The sequence below is a fragment of the Eubalaena glacialis genome, chromosome 12 (genome assembly GCF_028564815.1).
Source record: "Eubalaena glacialis isolate mEubGla1 chromosome 12, mEubGla1.1.hap2.+ XY, whole genome shotgun sequence".
Lineage (NCBI taxonomy): Eukaryota > Metazoa > Chordata > Mammalia > Artiodactyla > Balaenidae > Eubalaena > Eubalaena glacialis.
Genome location: NC_083727.1, coordinates 20,568,194 through 20,587,861, shown reverse-complemented (window position 1 = coordinate 20,587,861; position 19,668 = coordinate 20,568,194). Strand labels below are relative to the sequence as shown.

The 19,668-nt window shown below is 35.4% G+C and overlaps 1 protein-coding gene across 8 annotated transcripts in view; it reads left to right on the top strand.

Moving 5' to 3' along the window:
- The window catches only part of UTRN (utrophin), a 519,047-nt gene that overhangs the window by 457,722 nt on the left and 41,657 nt on the right, over positions 1 to 19,668 (top strand). For all 8 annotated transcript variants that reach the window (XM_061207128.1, XM_061207126.1, XM_061207127.1 and 5 more), the window contains 3 exons: positions 3,820 to 3,977; positions 5,756 to 5,922; positions 6,834 to 6,945. In XM_061207128.1, the coding sequence (XP_061063111.1) occupies positions 3,820 to 3,977; positions 5,756 to 5,922; positions 6,834 to 6,945 (437 nt within the window). The remainder of the gene's footprint in view (positions 1 to 3,819; positions 3,978 to 5,755; positions 5,923 to 6,833; positions 6,946 to 19,668) is intronic.

Below are 19,668 nucleotides of genomic sequence, written 5' to 3'. Positions count from 1 at the left end.
CTGTAAAGCCCAAACCTTTTCTATTTCCGTATGTTTCCAATGCTTAAGAAAATCGGCATGGACTAGAACTTAGTCACAGTGAGACAAATAAATATATTTTATAGTATAAGAAAATAAAGTGATATATTTTTTAATTTCGTTATATTTGTTCTTATTCACCAGATAAATCAGTGGTGACCTTTTAGCTGTCAGTTAATGAAGGGCATCTTGGCATTTGGAAAGGGACAGGTTCGGGAGCCAGGGAGACCTGCCTTCGAATCTCAGCTCTACCACTTAGTGGCTGCTGGGTGACTCTGGGCAGGTTACATGATTCCACTGAATACCAACAGCTAAGAGGTAGTAATAAGATTCCCATTTCACATTCCAGGGAGCTGAAATTTAGTGAATTTTCTTCAACAAAGAATGAAGCTAGTAATTCTTGCTTTGAAAGCAACTAGAGATCATATGTGAAAAGTACCTAGAAATAGCAGTTGTTGAATAAGTGGTAGTAATTGCTGCTATGTCTCCAAACTCTTAATTACTGTAAATTTTTTTGATTTAATTTTATCCATAAAATGTGCGTAAATTGATCCTGCCATGCATAGCCTCATATGATTCTGTACAGATATATCCATACCTTCGAGGGAGAGGGAGAGGGATATTTCATGAATAGAGAGATACCAAAAACAGGAAAATATTTGATCCCAGGTCTGATAAATTTTAGGTTCTTCATCTTCTGTGAACATACCTACATTTTAAAATACTTTTATTTTCTGGGATGGCTGTGAGGCAATTTGTTTTTGAATTCCAGGGCTAGATCATGGTGGCTTGTTTTTTTTAGATAGTTTGACAAGAATGTCAGCAAAAATGAAACGAAAAGCTGATTCTGTAGGATCAGGAGGCGAGGTGCCTTGATGGAGTCAGAACCTAGTTAAGCCATGCAGAGAAAAGCTTTGCACAGGCTTCTGTTTGGTGGCACTTTATCTAGAATTTAAATTGTCTTCAGCATTATAATTGTCAAAAGATATAATTTTCAAAGCTAAAAAAGTTATTTCTATAATGAGTGGGAAAGAAAAATGTTAATGAAAACATCAGTGTATCAAATTAGAAAAGGACTTTAAAAAAAATCAACTGTGATTTGGGGTTTTCATGTGTTCCTAAAAGACTTTAGGGTTCTCTGAAAGTAACAATTATGTTACGGTGCTCAACTTTCTCTGAAAAGAGTGCGAATCCAACCTCAAAGTTTATCATGAATCTTATTAAAATGCAAGGGTGATCTGTTTTTCTAGATCAACGATTCCTCCTCCCTGTATTTTTCAAGCTGATTATTGGAGTAATCTGAGGCCAAAAGAAAGAGTTACAACATGATGGCTATAGTTTTAGAGCAAAAACCAAATTCTATGCAATATACAGAAAATGTCTTTTATCTACACACATACCTTCACACGTATTTCTGAAGCATATAATTTTTCAAATGAAGAGGTATTTCAGCATACATGTACTCATACACTCGTACTACAGTGTACACACTTTCTACAAATGTCGGGAAACAATACTCTGTATAATTCCACATTGAACTTTCAGATTATAGCAGGGGAAGCAGAAGCCCTGCAATGAAAATTTCTGATATTTAATTTAATCCATGAAGTATGCCATTTAGAACTTAATTAAATAAGAAATCTTTGGGTTGAAATCTTTAAATCTTTCCTCAGAGTACTGAGACTCTGGAAATATTCTGGGGTTTTGTTTTGTTTTTTACTTTGAGGTCCTTAGCAACTCTGATTCCAGTTTTGATTTCCCCAGTGGTATCAGAACACTTCCTCTTTATTATTTTCTTTGTTGGAATTAATATTCAAGACACTTTGCTCTCCAAACTCAATGGCAGAGGTGCTATTCTGGGTCAATTGGTATCCATCTGAACGCTGATTTTGCAATGGCTTACGTCAGTGTTTTTACCCCGGTGACACCTTCTTTTCTCTTTGTGCCTTTTTGAGAATGTCCCTTGATTAGGTTCTAACAACACTCTGGCCTTCCTGCTTGTAACTCAGTGGCTTCCTTGCCCCATCAACAACACATTTACAAAGATCCTTTTGAATGGCCTTTTGCATCTCTTCTGTGATTACTTATTGGAACTTGGGTTTTAGATTGGAACATTCCTCTGATCCATCCCCACATCCTGATACTCCTTTTCGTATCTGACTGTAACATCAACATGTGAACTTTCATAAGAATTCAGAAATATGTCAGAATGTTAAGGAGTCTTTTCTCTTATGTTTTGTGTGTAGTTTTACCTAAATAGTGGCATAGTAGTATAGCTATCTTCCTCAAAAGAGGAAAGCTGGGCATGATTGATGTTGCTGAACCTGTGCACTTCTCTCTACAGATTATTATTATTCATATGCGTCAACTTTGTATTGACTTAGGAGGCCTCTTCTCAGGAACGGGTTTACAATGAGAATCATAATAAGAATCCTGGATAAATACTTTCTGGCTATGATAGTCTTATTTTTGACAAATGAAAAGAAGCAAGTAGAACTCTAACCAAATCTAAGAGAACAAATGATAATAAAAATTAAATGTATTTTTATTGAATTTGCTTTCCCTATGTGTGCTTATAATTAAAGTCATACTTCATTATAATTACTGTGTCAGTATCACTGAGCTTGGTTTAGTTGTTTGAAAATTTACTGTTGACAGTGTTAGATCTAGCCTTATTTCCTTAAAAAAAAAGGAATGATACCTTTTGATCTGATATTCATTTATCAGGTATTGTTTGAAATTGGTTTTTAGGATCCAATAAATATTTACTCGCCGTTCTTTTTTTCTTGGAAAACTTCACATGAAAACCATTTAGAATTTGTGTGATTTTGAATTTTTAGAACTTGGAAATTTCTTTCCAAAAAGTATTAGTTTCTATAATGAAGTGGATTGTTTTTACATGAAATTTCTCCCTACTCCAAAAGTAACTTATTTGAATATATTAGCTTTGTTGCTGGAAATATGGTAATAATTTTCATCTTCAAAATAATGCAAGTGATGAAAAGAAGATAAGCCAATTCTAGAAGGAAGAAAAGAGTTTTTATTTTACTGAATCAAAAAAATTTTAAAACATCTTTTTTTTAATGAGTAGAAAAGCCTAAGAACTGTGTGAAAGTATGCATGAGTTTTCATTAAGTCCTTTACATTTGAATTAATGTATTTTATTACATGAAATGATGTAAAACAAAAATAATTTTTATCACTAATAAGGAACGAGAGACTGATTGGGCCTAAAAAAATAACCCCTAAAAATAAAAGACACCTCCTTATACTGTTTAATGTTTCTTATGCAAAATAGATTTGAGTATAGAAATCTTTAAAAGAAATTAAAATATATATGTTTAATGAATATTGAATTTAGGAGTGAATACAAAAAGTTGATAAACAAATCTTTTAAAATTTGCTTCTTAAGATACATTCATTCCTTTAACAAGTCATAAAGAAAGCTTCTTTTTAGCTGTCTGTCTTTTTCAATAAGAAGGGAAACCTTACTGAGACCACTGAACGAACCCACATGCATACACTGGACCATTTAAAAAGGAAATTTGTATTTATTGGTCTGTTTATATGTATTTACATACTGCAGTAGATCGTTTTAGGAAACATGTAGTTAACCAGTTCCTGATTACAAATATGCAGAATGTTAAGGTTGTCAGAATTCAGGTGACAACTAATGTAATTCATGTCCCCATAAGTTTTTTCTTAATCTATGTCGTTCATTCCACATAACCAAAGGTATATTTTACTTAAAATTCCAGAATAGGCAGATGGAGGTTAACCTCTTGCCTCTCCTCCTTGTAGATCTCTTTAAGGAAGTGGCTGGGCCCACGGAAATGTGTGACCAGAGACAGCTTGGCCTGTTACTTCACGATGCCATCCAGATCCCTCGGCAACTGGGGGAAGTAGCAGCTTTTGGGGGCAGTAATATTGAACCCAGTGTTCGCAGCTGCTTCCAACAGGTAAACGTTCATGAAGGATCACTGGTGTATAGAATGTGTGGGGAATGGTATTGAGGATATTCTGAGAAATGGAACAGGGGACTTGGGCTGGAACCAGGTGGCAGAAGACGCTGGTACCATCCCAGTAAGTTGATTTTATTTCTTAAGGCACATCTGATCCAAGCAACAGCAACCCCCTCAAGGAGACTTACGGTTCCTCAAGGGTTAAAACCTCAAATCTTTAACATGTGCCATTAGATTGCTATGATTTGGCCCTGTTTTGCCCCAGCCTCATCTTGTACCGCTGGTCCCCTTGAGCTTTCCAGCCGTGCTGTTTTAGTTCCTTCATTCCGGCCCTAGTGCCTTAGGACATGTGCCCTCTGTTTAGAATGTTCTTCCTTACCCTCCACCCACAAACTCCCTTGATATTGCTAATCCTTATTCATTCTTTAGGTCTTCCCTTAAATCTCACATCCTCTGAAAATCCTTCTCTGACTCCTTCAGATGAGGTTATGTGTCCCTACTATATTCACCTGAATCTCCTCTGCCTTCTTATCATGCTCATTAAAATTGATAATAAAAACATACTGCATTATATAATTACTTGTTTAGTGTTTTTTTCTTTTATATAAACCTAAGCTCCATGAACAAGGACTGTTTCTATCTTTTTACTATTGTATCCCTATGTACAGTGCCTTGAACATCATAGCTACTTAGTAGATGTTTGCTAAATAAATGAATAAAAATGCCCTGACCTCCTTGTAGGCAAGATTTTTTAAAAATGTAAATTAAAGACGTTATTGAAATTGCACTCTTTTCTTTGAGAACATATGTACAAAAGGAGAATGATGTACACAAGTTTTATACTGATCTAAGTTACTGATATTAAACTGGGAAAGCACGTTAGTTTCTTTTTTGATGCTTACTGTGTAGAAAAGCATTTTAGAAATGCTTCTACCGATGTTATAAGTATGCATAAAGTACAAGCCTACAGATATTTTGCCAAGGCATGTCTAGTGATTTATCATTGCTGAGGAAAAAAATGCTCACACCATCTCTTTAAGAAGAATTGATGTTATGGTTTATTACATTTTATAATGGCCCTTTTTCTTGTTTTAGAGATACAAAAAATACCAAGTGAAAATTCTAAATATGATTCTCATATGTTCTGGTTCATAGAATGACCTTGACAACAGCAGGAGAAGGACATTGGTACGAATTTAACTTTGCACAAGTGAAAATTACTTAGTATTAAGATTTAAAGAGAGACCAAGACATTTCATACAATTTATCATTGATACATTTGGAAATCCTGCAAAGTATATTCATCGTAATGTGCTCCTGGTATGATGTAACAGGACTGGAGCAGGACAAAGAGATAACAGTTTTTATTGGCATTTATAATGGCCTTCAAGTCTAGGAAGTTATCAGTGAGTCTTTACTTTCTCACATGTTTACTGTTTTAGATGAATGAGTTTTATAGTTTTAAAATACCTATGTGAAGAGTACCTAGAATTGTGTGGGTTTTGATTTTGTTTTTTAAATCTAAGTCTATTAAGGTATTGCGATTTTTTTCTTCTTCGTATATGACAATTTCTTCTTTTTCTCTTTTTAAATTTTAGAATTTTTTTTTCTTTGAAGAACCTTAAATATTTAGTGATTTAACTGACCTAGAAAGAGTTATATAAACTCTCCTTTTACTTTTATACAGATTTTCAGAAGATTTTGAAGCAACAACACCTGCTGCAATTTAAATGAAGGCATTTTCTTCACTTTTAACATTTTTGTTTCTTCACCAGAATAACAACAAGCCAGAGATAAGTGTGAAAGAGTTTGTAGACTGGATGCATCTGGAACCACAGTCCATGGTTTGGCTGCCGGTTCTACATCGAGTGGCAGCAGCTGAGACTGCAAAACATCAGGCCAAATGCAACATCTGTAAAGAATGTCCAATTGTTGGATTCAGGTAGGCTGATTTACTACCAGTGGTGGTAGGAGGCTATTTTCTGTTCTGTTTGTGTAGTTTCAGTGTATGTCCATCATTCCTTCCCGCTTATTCCCATTTGGGGGTTTGCCTCCTGAAGAAATGGGATGCTTTTAGCACATTCAGTCCATCTGAAAATGGCATTCCCTCAAATAGCCAATACGTGAAGCTTATTTTATTATTGTTATTTATACTGTTTTGCTCCAGAACCAGAGATCTTTCTGAATTTCTATTTACATAGGTTACAGAAGTGTTCATGCATAATAATTGCATGACTCATTATACATATATGACCCTGATGGAATTTGGTGATTTTCTAAGACTTTGGGGTCAAACTTGGTAAGCAGGAGTTTAGCATTTAAATACTAACTGAGAAGTAATCAAATGACTTCATGTTACTTCGGCCAAGTTTGGTATGAAATACATTAACCCGACTTTCACACAAAAAGCCTTTGTCAGGGAATTTTGAAACTCATTTTTTATTGATGGTATAAGTGATAATTTAAATTTTGATGTGTCAAGCTAATAAACATAACTCTTTTTTCTTCTTTCATTTTACATTCACATTCAAACATTACAGAAAATCTTCTAACATGGATATTTGTCTTCTCATTATGTTGAAACAGATGAAAACATGTTTTAGAGACTTCAACTACAAAAATTTGCTTTTTTTCTCACTTGGGAGATGGTTTCCTTAATTTCCTTTGTGAAATTTAAGATTCTCTTTGTTCTAATTTGGAGCTAAAATACTAAATAAGCAAATTCCACATTTGTAGCCAATATAACTTTTATTTTCATGGTGATTTGGATGAATGAAATTCCTTACCACAAGTGAGTGTTTTGGACTATATAATAGGCTTTCAAGCCAATGAATTTTCCTTTCTTCTCTCTAGGTATAGAAGCCTAAAGCATTTTAACTATGATGTCTGCCAGAGTTGCTTTTTTTCGGGTCGAACAGCAAAAGGTCACAAATTACATTACCCAATGGTGGAATACTGTATACCTGTGAGTACTGAGCCAGTGTTTGTTTATTTGGTTTTGCTTTAACATATTGCTTTTGAATTAGCTAGTGTCTAAAAGTATTCAGTTTATTTAGACTTAACTTTATTTGGAAAAAAATCCCTTTCAAGATCACTTAACCATCTATTTTTTGTTGTTTTGTTTTCTTTTAAGCAAATACATTATGTTGAATTTATTAGCACAGAACAATTGTACTTTTTTCAGAAAAATTAATTTATTAAATTTTATTTACATCTGTGTTTTAATATTAAACTTAACATTCTTGGTAGCAAACTCTTTTAAGAGCTCACACTGACCTACATTGAAAATGATACTATGTGATTAGAAATTGTTTCTTTTAGACATACTTAAAATATGTTTATTGTATTTACATTAACAAAAATGTAGAAAATTGGAGAAAGTAAAAAATTCATAAATCTAGCTCCTGAATAAACTACCTAGCAATATTCTTCCATATCAGTGATTTTAAGATTTTATTTTCATATTTCTATAATTTTAATACTGTTTTTTTCACTGAACATGTTGTATAGTAAGTATTCCCCCATGTTGTCATGCAATATAATCTTTCCGAGTTATGGAATGTTAAATTGAGTGAATTACTATAATTTATCTAATCATTCTGTTAAATTTGGACATTTAGTTTATTTTCAATTTTCTGATATTATAAGCAACACTCATAAATATTATTGTGAAAATAGCTCTTTCCATATATTACATAAATTACATTTCCATAGGTGGAAATGATCTGGGTCAATGGCCAAAATACCTCATGTCAAGTTATTTTCCAAAAGAGGTTTATACCACTTTACATTATTATCACACTTTGTTAATGCCTCACTAGTATTGGATATTGATTCCTGTTGTTCCTTCGACCTAAAATATTTTTTTCTGAAGTTATCTTCATTTTCTGTTGATCGCTATTTTTTAGCTTCTTTCCAAATAGTGAACCAAAATTTATTCATAGAGCTGTACCTTTTCTTTGGTTTAGGGAATTGAGTTGCTTTTGGGGTCATAAATTGGCAGAAAGGCAGCAATACTTACAAAATATACACATATAAATCTCACTCACATTCTTAGGTATCTTATCTCAAATAAATAGGTACCGTATATGTGGAGAAAAAAATCTCTAGAATGTTGCTGAATTATAGTAGATGAAATACTCATAGCTCATAATAACTTTAACTAGGAAAAAATATCCCAAGAAAATTTGTGAAGCACCATTTATTACTATGATTAACATATTCATTCACTCAAGAAAAAATTGAGGACTTACCATGTGTCGGATGCTGTTTTGGGCTCTGATAATTCATCAGTGTACTACTAAGATAGACAAGATTACTGACTCTCCTGCTACTCTGTTTAAGAGGAGGACATGTATGACAGAGAACAAGGAAACAAATAAACAGATCATTACAGATTGTAGTAAGTGCCTCTAAAGAAATAAATGGATAGTGAGGTAGAAGATTAGAGGAGGCACTTTAGATAAAGAAATCAGGAAAGGTCTTTCAGAGAAATTAACATTTTAGTTGAGCTTGAAGGATGAGAAAGAATCAGCTGTGTAAAGAACTGGTATAGAAGGGTATTTCGGAAAGAGGATCCAGCACAGTGGTCTGGAGGTGAGGAAGAGGTTGGCATGATTAGGGCACAGAAGAAAGTGGAGCTTATTATTCCCCAAGGGAGGTGTGTTAGGTAGCACTGGCTATTTGAAATGCCAGAACAAAATGAACTTGTGGGCCCCCTTGCTAAAAATTTACTGTGACTTTCAAGATGGCAACAGCAGAGCATTAAGCCAAGCTCAGGAAGCCTCTGAGTGTGGGACCCTGTGCTGCTGCACGGGTCACACAACCACAGAGCTGGGGGTGGGGAGGAGGTGAGAATGACTGGGGAACAGAAAGAAACTAGAGTGAATTTCACAAAGAGTGAATTTCTCCCTTCACAAAAGGGAGAATGAGATTGGTAAGATATGGAATGAAAGAGAATTGCAGATATCAAGCTGTGCAGACCCTGCTGGTCACTGTAAGGTATTTGAACTGGGGAGAAATATAGTATTGAAATTTGCATGATTAGAGCTAGAAATTTAGGAAACTGATTATAAAGAACTAATGTCAAAATGGGAAAAATCATAAGGTAAGTATACGTTAAAGATGTATAAAAAAATGACTACATATTTAAAGATGTATAAAGTCAGTAAAGGTGTATAAAATTACTATTTTCCTTGGTCTTAAATACAATAATTGAAAATGATCTTGCAAAGTACCCACACAATTTGAAATCTACATCTCTTCAACATCAATCTATGGTCAGTGGGGGTGAGCTTGAGAATCACTGATATGCTGATGAATTTCACTCCCCAGCTATCATTTTAAAATAAAATCTGTAAGTTACCCAAAGCTCTTCTTGTTACCTAGTCTTGGCAAAGTCACCGTTATCATATCTAAGATTACAGCTTACCCTGCATTGTACAGGATGGCTTCCTTTTTGCAGATGTGCTTTGGGAGGTTTTTTGCCCCTTTCTGAAGTTTGTGTAGTGATCTTTTTTTTTTCTTTAATTAATTAATTAATTTTTATTTTATTTTTGGCTGCGTTGGGTCTTCGTTGCTGCACACGGGCTTTCTCTAGTTGCAGTGAGCGGGGGGCTACTCTTCGTTGCGGTGCGCGGGCTTCTCATCGCGGTGGCTTCTCTTGTTGTGGAGCGCGGGCTCTAGGCGTGCAGGCTTCAGCAGTTGTGGCTCTTGGGCTCTAGAGCGCAGACTCAGTAGTTGTGGCGCACGGGTTTAGTTGCTCCGCGGCATGTGGGATCTTCCCGGACCAAGGCTCGAACCCGAGTCCCCTGCATTAGCAGGCGGATTCTTAACCACTGCACCACCAGGACAGCCCTGTGTAGTGATCTTAATCAGCAGCCTACTCATAAATCATCTCTTAGGACAGGTTATTTTCTGCATTTGATCCCAGAACTTTTGATAAAATGACTAGAAATATGTATAAATTGAATCTTTGAAAGGCATACTGTTAAATTCAAATTGTAATGAATTACTTGATTTTACTGCTTTCCAAAATTGCTTTCTTAAGTGAGCTTTATTTACGGTGCATTCATCTTTTACTCAACGTTCCCTAAACTCATCTGGTGTCTGCCTTATAAAATGAACTCAAATATGAATTTTTCAAGGCAGTCATAGTAAGCACTGCTTAAGTGTTAAATGGATTAGACCTTTCTGTATAAATCCTGATGTTGGCATTTCTCATAGTGCATCTCCGTTTGTGGTTAGGAAAATGCTCTAGTCATATTACTGACTTGATTTCTTTCCTGTTCAATTTTGTTTTCCAGCTGATTCTGAATGTTTCTATCGTTAAAAACTTTCTGAAGTTTAGAAGTCTTATTTTAAACCCTCAAAGTTCAAGAAATATTTCTTGAAACATAGCTTATTATCTATGATGGTGTTTGTCTTTAGATGTAGAAAGACTAATGGTGTATGAATTAGCTATCATAATTTATGAAAGTATTTTATGAAATTGATAATAAAACATTTATCTACAGACATGAAGTAGAATTTTTCTTTTGCTAGGAAATGATTTTTTTAAAACTCTTATTTTCCCCTTAACACTCTATAATCCAAATTTGTACATTTAAAATTCTTTCATTCTTTCATTTTGTTTTCACAAAAACAGCTTGACTCTTACTTTGTGTGTGAAATCTTCCCAGATTCTTCCAGCTTCCCCTCACCAAAACACATCATTCTGTGGCCTCTAACAGTAGCCCCTACTTTACCAGTTAGTATTTGATTCTGTGTTATCTTGTATTGTTTTCTGTGTTGGTGTTTTTGCCTCCTCAACTATCTTTTTAATTCCTTGGGACAAGGATGACTCATAGCTTTCTTACTATGCTTAGTTAATTCTGATGCATAAAAGCTAAATGTGCTCATATCTGACATTATAAATACTATTTATAGAATATTAAAGCTGGAAAGAGTCTAAGAAATTAACTCATCCTTATTTTTTTAAAAAAGACTAAGTCTTAGAGAAGGTAAGTGATTTGTTCAAAGTTAGTGGCATGGATTTAGTGGTTTAACTCCATTTGGGGAATTTTCTGTATGCTTGATGGAATATTATATTTGTTGAGTACCTGTTATATACCAGGCATTTTGCTGGGGACTAGAGATACAGAAAAAATATAATGAAGGAGAAAAAGAGGTTTTTATGTGGACAAATTCAACAGGACTATATATATTTTTTGAAGAATAAGTAAGCTTATGAATCAAGATAATATTCAAATTTTTTTCTTGTTACCCGTGCACTGTATGTTTGAATTCTGGGATTAACATTTATTCTAAAAATAGTTACATTTTATATTAAAGATATTCAAATTTTAAGTTTCTTTTTTATTGGAATAAGAGTTTATGATCATTTAATTTCACAGTGAAAATTACCATAATTGGATCTTTTTTTTAAAACTCTATATTCTCTGTTGTAAATAACCAAATTTAATTCAAATTAGAAGCGTTTTTATATGTTAGGGCATAAAGTAGATAGTTCTTTAAATTAGAGAGCGAGGGTGATGAATTTCACATATGACTTATAAGAGTTCATGCAGTTGCTGACAGTGAGAGAGAGCTGGATAGGGTTAAATATGAATGAAAAGGGGAACCACTTGGAAATGCTACTGGGGGCAAGCATGAGTCACCAAGAGGTGAGTAAATTGACAGCTCCTTTGCCACAAGAGTGCAGCTGAAGTTGGTTGGCAAGGATTTGCAGTCCGTGGCTCCATCATTGCTCAACGGCTTTGGAATTAAAAGATGGTAGGTAGAATTGAAGGCCACGGGCTGCACGATTCAAAGGTGTTAATGGTACTGGGATTGATTTGGGCTATCCTCATGTTGAAGAAACCAAAGTGGGTTGAGGGGCTAGAGATCAAGATGATGGGGGCAAGAATTAGGAGTAAGAGTCAGAAGGTTTGAGTTAGTGAAAGTTTTTTCCAAGTTAAAGATTTGGGATTGAAAGATGTTTTGAGTTATGATGAAGGCTGACGTGTGGCCAGACCCCAGTATGTGATACAAGTGGGACATAGGAGGTTTTGGAGATGAGATGGTGTTTAGAAGATCATCAGTTTGTCTTTAGAAGTGACAGATGATAGCGGCGTCTGGCCAAGTGCTGTCAAAGGGGAATGGATAGGCATATCGGTTTTAGTAGATGTTAAAGCTGAGGCTAAGGGGGAAATAGTGTAAACCTCCTTTATTCTTGGCCTTTGATTTTACAGCCCATGATGGAGAGGATTGTAGGGGAGATGGTGTTATCATGGGAGCAACAGTACTCATCTCGTTCATAACTGCAATATGAAATTGCAGTTATGAACAACATGTAGGGGAATGTGTTCATAAGTAGAATACAGACTCATGCTAACAGCTAACAGGAAAGAAAAGTAATTAGAGGCTGTATGCATCTGCTGAGGGACAGTGGCCCAATCCATGTAGGAAAAGTGGGGAAGTGGAGAAAGTCAATAGAGAGAGTACTTACCCATTGGTAAATATAGCTATCAGGAACTGAAGCATTAGCCCAGATAGGAAGATGGTTTGAGAGTCATGTTAGCTCAGGTAGAAGGGATGAGATATTTGTAAAATTTTGTTGCTAGAAAGGTCAGCAATATCAGCTACTCCCAGCATTCAAATTGTTGAGGATGGAATCATTGCAAAATTCTCTGCTTACGAACTGAGTTTGGACAGGACTAGTTTGTTCTGATAGTTTTGTTGAGATTTTGGTGAGAAGAGAGGAGGACCAGAAACAGCTTATTAAAAGTTAACAACACTTAAAACAGATTTGTATTGCATTTTTGCAGTTTTTAAACAAGTGCATGTTACTTTTAAAGTATCAGGTTCAAGTATGTTCTTGTCAATACTGGTTAATATATAGGGATATAAAACAAAATTTCAACTTCTGGAACATTAAATACATCAACATTCGCATTATAGGGGTCCCAGAAGGAGAAGAGAGAGAGAAAGGACCCAAGAAAATATTTGAAGAGATTATAGTCGAAAACTTCCCTAACATGGGAAAGGAAATAGCCACCCAAGTCCAGGAAACGCAGAGAGTCCCATACAGGATAAACCCAAGGAGAAACATGTCAAGACACATAGTAATCAAATTGACAAAAATTAAAGACAAAGAAAAATTATTAAAAACAACAAGGGAAAAACAACAAATATCTTACAATGGAACTCCCATAAGGTTAACAGCTGATTTCTCAGCAGAAACTCTACAAGCCAGAAGGGAGTGGCATGATATACTTAAAGTGATGAAAGGGAAGAACCTACAACCAAGATTACTCTACCTGGCAAGGATCTCATTCAGATTCGACGGAGAAACCAAAAGCTTTACAGACAAGCAAAAGCTAAGAAAATTCAGCACCACCAAACCAGCTCTACAACAAATGCTAAAGGAACTTCTCTAAGTGGGAAACACAAGAGAAGGAAAGGACCTATGAAAACAAACCCAAAACAATTAAGAAAATGGTCATACAAACATACATACCGAGAATTACCTTAAACGTGAATGGATTAAATGCTCCAACCAAAAGACACAGGCTTGCTGAATGGATACAAAAACAAGACCCATCTATATGCTGTCTACAAGAGACCCACTTCAGACCTAGGGGCACATACAGACTGAAAGTGAGGGGATAGAAAAAGATATTCCATGCAAATGGAAATCAAAAGAAAGCTGGAGTAGCAATAGTCATATCAGATAAAATAGACTTTAAAATAAAGAATGTTACAAGAGACAAGGAAGGACACTACATAATGATCAAGGGGTGAATCCAAGAAGGAGATATAACAATTATAAACATATATGGACCCGACATAGGAGCACCTCAATACATAAGGCAACTGCTAACAGCTATAAAAGAGAAAATCGACAGTAACACAATAATAGTGGGAGACTTTAACACCTCACTTACACCAATGGACAGATCAACCAGACAGAAAATTAATAAGGAAACACAAGCTTTAAATGGCACAATAGACGAGATAGACTTAATTGATATTTATAGGACATTCCATCCAAAAACAGGAGATTACACTTTCTTCTCAAGTGCACATGGAGCACTCTCCAGGATAGATCACATCTTGGGTCACAAATCAAGCCTCAGTAAATTTAAGAAAATTGAAATCATATCAAGCATCTTTTCTGACCACAACACTATGAGATTAGAAATCAATTACAAGGAAAAAAAAGTAAAAAACATAAACACATGGAGGCCAAACAATACGTTACTAAATAACCAAGAAATCACTGAAGAAATCAAAAAGGAAATCAGAAAATACCTACAGACAAATGACAACAGAAACACAATAATCCAAAACCTATGGGATGCAGCAAAAGCAGTTTTAGGAGGGAGGTTTGTAGCAATACAATCCTCCCTCAAGAAACAAAAAAAATCTCAAATAAACAATCTAACCTTACACTTAAAGGAACTAGAGAAAGAAGAATAAACAAAACCCATAGTAGAAGGAAAGAAATCATAAAGATCAGAGCAGAAATAAATGAAACAGAAACAAAGAAAACAATAGCAAAGAGCAATAAAACTAAAATTAGAAATGGAAAAGGAGAAGTTACAATGGATACCACAGAAATACAAAGCATCATAAGAGACTACTACAAGCAACTCTATGCCCCAAAAATGGACAACCTGGAAGAAATGGACGAATTCTTAGAAAGGTATAACCTTCGAAGACTGAACCAGGAAGAAACAGAAAATATGAACAGACCAATCACAAGTAATGAAATTGAAACTGATTAAATATCTTCCAACAAACAAAAGTCCAGGACCAGATGGCTTCACAGTTGAATTATATCAAACATTTAGAGAAGAGCTAACACCCCTCCTTCTCAAACTCTTCCAGAAAATTGCAGAGGAAGGAACACTCCCAAACTCATTATACGAGGCCACAATCACCCTGATACAAAACCAAAGATACTACAAAAAAGGAAAATTACAGACCAATATCACTGATGAATATAGATGCAAAAATCCTCAATAAAATACTAGCAAAAAGAATCCAACAACACATTAAAAGGATCATACACCATGATCAAGTGGGATTTATCCCAGGGATGTAAGGATTCTTCAATATATACATGTCAATCAATGTGATACACCATATTAACAAATTAAAGAGTAAAAACCATATGATTATCTCAATAGATGCAGAAAAAGCTTTTGACAGAATTCAACACCGACTTATGATAAAAACTCTCCAGAAAGTGGGCATAGAGGGAACCTACCTCAACATAATAAAGGCCATATACGACAAACCACAACAAACAACATTCTCAGTGGTGAAAAACTGAAAGCATTTCCTCTAAGATCAGGAACAAAACAAGGGTGTCGACTCTCACCACTATTATTCAACATAGTTTTGGAAGTCGTAGCCACGACAATAAGAGAAGAAAAAGAGATAAAAGGAATACAGATTGGAAAAGAAGAAGTAAAACTCACTGTTTGTGGATGACATGATACTATACATAGATAATCCTAAAGATGCCACCAGAAAACTACTAGAGCTAATCAGTGAATTTGGTAAAGTTGCAGGATACAGAATTAATGCACGGAAATCTCTTGCATTCCTATACACTAACAACGAAAGATCAGAAGGAGAAATTAAGGAAACAATCCCGTTCACCATTGCAACAGAAAGAATAAAATACCTAGGAATAAACCTACCTAAGGAGGTAAAAGACCAGAAAACTATAAGACACGGATGAAAGAAATCAAAGACGACACAAACAGATGGGGAGATATACCATGCTCTTGGATTGGAACAATCAATATTGTGAAAATGGCTATACTACCCAAAGCAATCTACAGATTCAATGCAATCCCTATCAAATTACCAAAGGCATGTTTTTACAGAACTAGAACAAAAAATCTTAAAATTTGTACAGAGAAACAAAAGACCCCAAATAGCCAAAGCAATCTTGAGGGAAAAAAACGGAGCTGGAGGAATCAAACTCCCTGACTTCAGACTATACTACAAAGCTACAGTAATCAAGACACTATGGTACTGGCACAAACACAGAAATATAGATCAATGGAACAGGATAGAAAGCCCAGAGATAAACCCACGCACCTATGGTCAACTAATCTATGACAAAGGAGGAGAGGATATATGGAGAAAAGACAGTCTCTTCAATAAGTTATGCTGGGAAAACTGGGCAGCTACATGTAAAAGAATGAAATTAGAACACTCCCTAACACCATACACAAAAGTAAACTCAAAATGCATTAAAGACCTAAATGTAAGGCCAGACACTATAAAACTCTTAGAGGAAAACATAGGCAGAACACTCTATGACATAAATCACAGCAAGATCTTTTCTGAGCCACCTCCTAGAGTAATGGAAATAAAAACAAAAATAAACAAATGGGACCTAATGAAACTTAAAAGCTTTTGCACAGCAGAGGAAACTATAAACAAGATGAAAAGGCAACCCTCAGAATGGGAGAAAATATTTGCAAATGAATCAACGGACAAAGGATTAATCTCCAAAATATATAAACAACTCATGCAGCTCAATATTTGAAAAACAAACAACCCAATCAAAAAATGGGCAGAAGACCTAAATAGACATTTCTGCAAAGAAGACATACAGATGGCCAAGAGGCACCTGAAAAGCTGCTCAACACCACTAATTGTTAGAGAAATGCAAATCAAAACTACAATGAGGTATCACCTCACACAGGTTAGAATGGGCATCATCAGAAAATCTACAAACAGCAAATCCTGGAGAGGGTGTGGAGAAAAGGGAACCCTCTTGCACTGTTGGTGGGAATGTATATTGATACAGCCACTATGGAGAACAGTATGGAGGTTCCTTAAAAAACTAAAAATAGAATTACCGCATGACCCAGCAATCCCACTATTGGGCATATACCCTGAGAAAACCATAATTCAAAGACACATGCACCCCAGCGTTCATTGAAGCACTATTTACAGTAGCCAGGTCATGGAAGCAACCTAAATGCCCATTGAGAGACAAATGGATAAAGAAGAAGTGGGGGATGTGCATATATATATATATATATATATATATATATATATATATATATATATGTGTGTGTGTGTGTATATATATGTATATATATACATATACACAATGGAATATTACTCAGCCATAAAAAGGAACGAAATTGGGTCATTTGCAGAGGCGTGGATGGACCTAGAGACTGTCATACAGAGTGAAGTAAGCCAGAAAGAGAAAAACAAATGTCGTACATTAACGCATGTATGTGGAATTTAGAAAAATGGTACAGATGAACCGGTTTGCAAGGCAGAAATAGAGACACAGTTGTAGAGAACAAACGTATGGACACCAACGGGGGAAAGCCGGTGGGGGGGAGGTGGTAGGATGAATTGGGAGATTGGGATTGGTATATATACACTAATGTGTATAAAATAGATAACTAATAAGAACCTGCTGTATAAAAAAAGAAATAAAATAGAAAAACCCCAAGATTTCATATTTTCAGTATTTTTAGAAAATGTAGAAAAATCAGTTTTCTACTGAAAAAATAGAAAAAGTTTTCTTTTTAAAGTTAAAAGTGAAATAACATCTTTTCTTTACAACTGTATATGGTTGGCAAGAAACAAACAAAAACAAAAAGAACAAAGGAAAAAACTAGAAATAGTTGTTTTGTCCACCCCTCTCCACCCCTGCCAGCATCAATGTGTTAATAAGACTATAAACGTCAAATATAGAAAATGCTGATTCATTCTTTGGAAAGCTCTCCATTGAGTTAGTGTAGTTTGTTTCTGGCAGTCTTACTTCTCCAGATGAGACTTGGGATGTTTGCCAGTATGCTGAAAGCGCAGCCTCATCGCTCTTTCTCTGATCTCAGCATCCTAAGGTGGGTTTTCGGTTCTTGCCCACGTTACATTATTTTCCCAGTAAGTTGAGTGCGTTTAGATTGTTGTTAGCTTTTTTTTAAATTATTTTATTTTATTTTATTTTATTATTTTTGGCTGCATTGGGTCTTCGATGCTGCTTGGGGTCTTTTTTCTCTGGTTGCGGCGAGTGGGGGCTACTCTTCGTTGCGGTGCACAGGCTTCTCATTGCGGTGGCTTCTCTTGTTGTGGAGCACGGGCTCTAGGCACGCGGGCTTCAGTAATTGTGGCACACGGGCTCAGTAGTTGTGGCTCACGGGCTCTAGAGTGCAGGCTCGGTAGTTGTGGCACACGGGCTTAGTTGCTCCATGGCATGTGGGATCTTCCCGGACCAGGGCTCGAACCCGTGTCCCCAGCATTGGCAGGTGGATTCTTAACCACTGTGCCACCAAGGAAGCCCTGTTGTTAGCTTTTAAGGTGACATTTGAGCAAAATCCATTTTACTTTGGATGACTCATTACTTATTCTTGACCCTTTGATGATTCTGTTAATGCTAATATTTTAGTTTCATATTTTTCCATTAGAACTGGAAACACTCTGAGCTTATCTTACTAATTTCATCCTACCTATAGAATTCAGGTGTGTCTGAATTTCAACTTGTTGAAATCTAGGAAACTTAAAGCAAAACTGAGAGATTGTTTTGCAATTTTTAAAAAACTATTGGAACATCTTTAAGATAAGCCCTATGTTAATGAAATGTTCTCTTTAGAAGTATGCATCTATCGTTTGGGACTATTGACTTCTATATGTAAGACGTAATTCCTGCTAATGAGGGTGTTGTTCAACAATGATTTTTGTATTTGTGTATGATCCAAATAATAATAATTATTCTACTCATGTGCCAAAGACTGTGTTGTTTCTTGTGTAATCTTGGTTTTCCTCCTTGTTCTTCCTTGTTTTCCTCTGTCTATAACTTATGCATATTTGTAGTTAAGTTAAAAGTCTAATGTTGGGAGTATTTTTTAAGGAATTAGGTAATAGTGCCATCCCAAGTCATGAATTGACCAAAGAAATTTTGAGGAGATTTAAAATGAATATGGTTTTGATTTTTTATTTGTAGTTCTCTAACTCTAAATTTTGCTCTATATGAACTCTATATTTGTTCCCAATCAAGGAGTAAAACAGAGGAAAATTTAAAATACCCCCAACTTTGGTTGGCAAAATAGAACTCAAGAGTGAAAAATCATCTCATACCAGCTTACACAGTTTTTGGGATTTGGGTAGAGAGTTACATGGACAGACTTACCCCAGGCTACATTTTATAATTCAGCAACACTTTTTAAATAATTGATTTGTACTAGTTGGTGGGGAGCAAGTCAAGAACTAACTACTTAGCATTATCCAAATAAGTTTTCGTTATTATCTCACTGCTTCTTAATAGCAGCAGAACAGAGGAAAGTATATTTTAAAGTATTCACATACCCACTTGTCTGTGTAGGTTCAGTTTTTAAATGTTTTTCACAGTGAGTCACCTTCATTTGATTTCCAAAAATGACAATTTGAAGGACAGGCCTCATTTGGATGTGAGAGTTCTTATGTGCTTGTTAAAAATGAGTCTAGAAGGATTTGGGGGAGATGGTGGTAGCAGTGGCTTCAGAGTTTTCAATCTCTTCTGCCTTTGCCATTTTCTTCCCATTTGTAATGTAGTTACATAAAAAGAGACAGAGATCTAGACAGCAAAACCAAACCTCTGGATAATATTTACAACAAAACTAGGTAATGGAATATCCCCCAAATAAATCTAGGTGGTAACAAACCACCACCAGTCACGAAA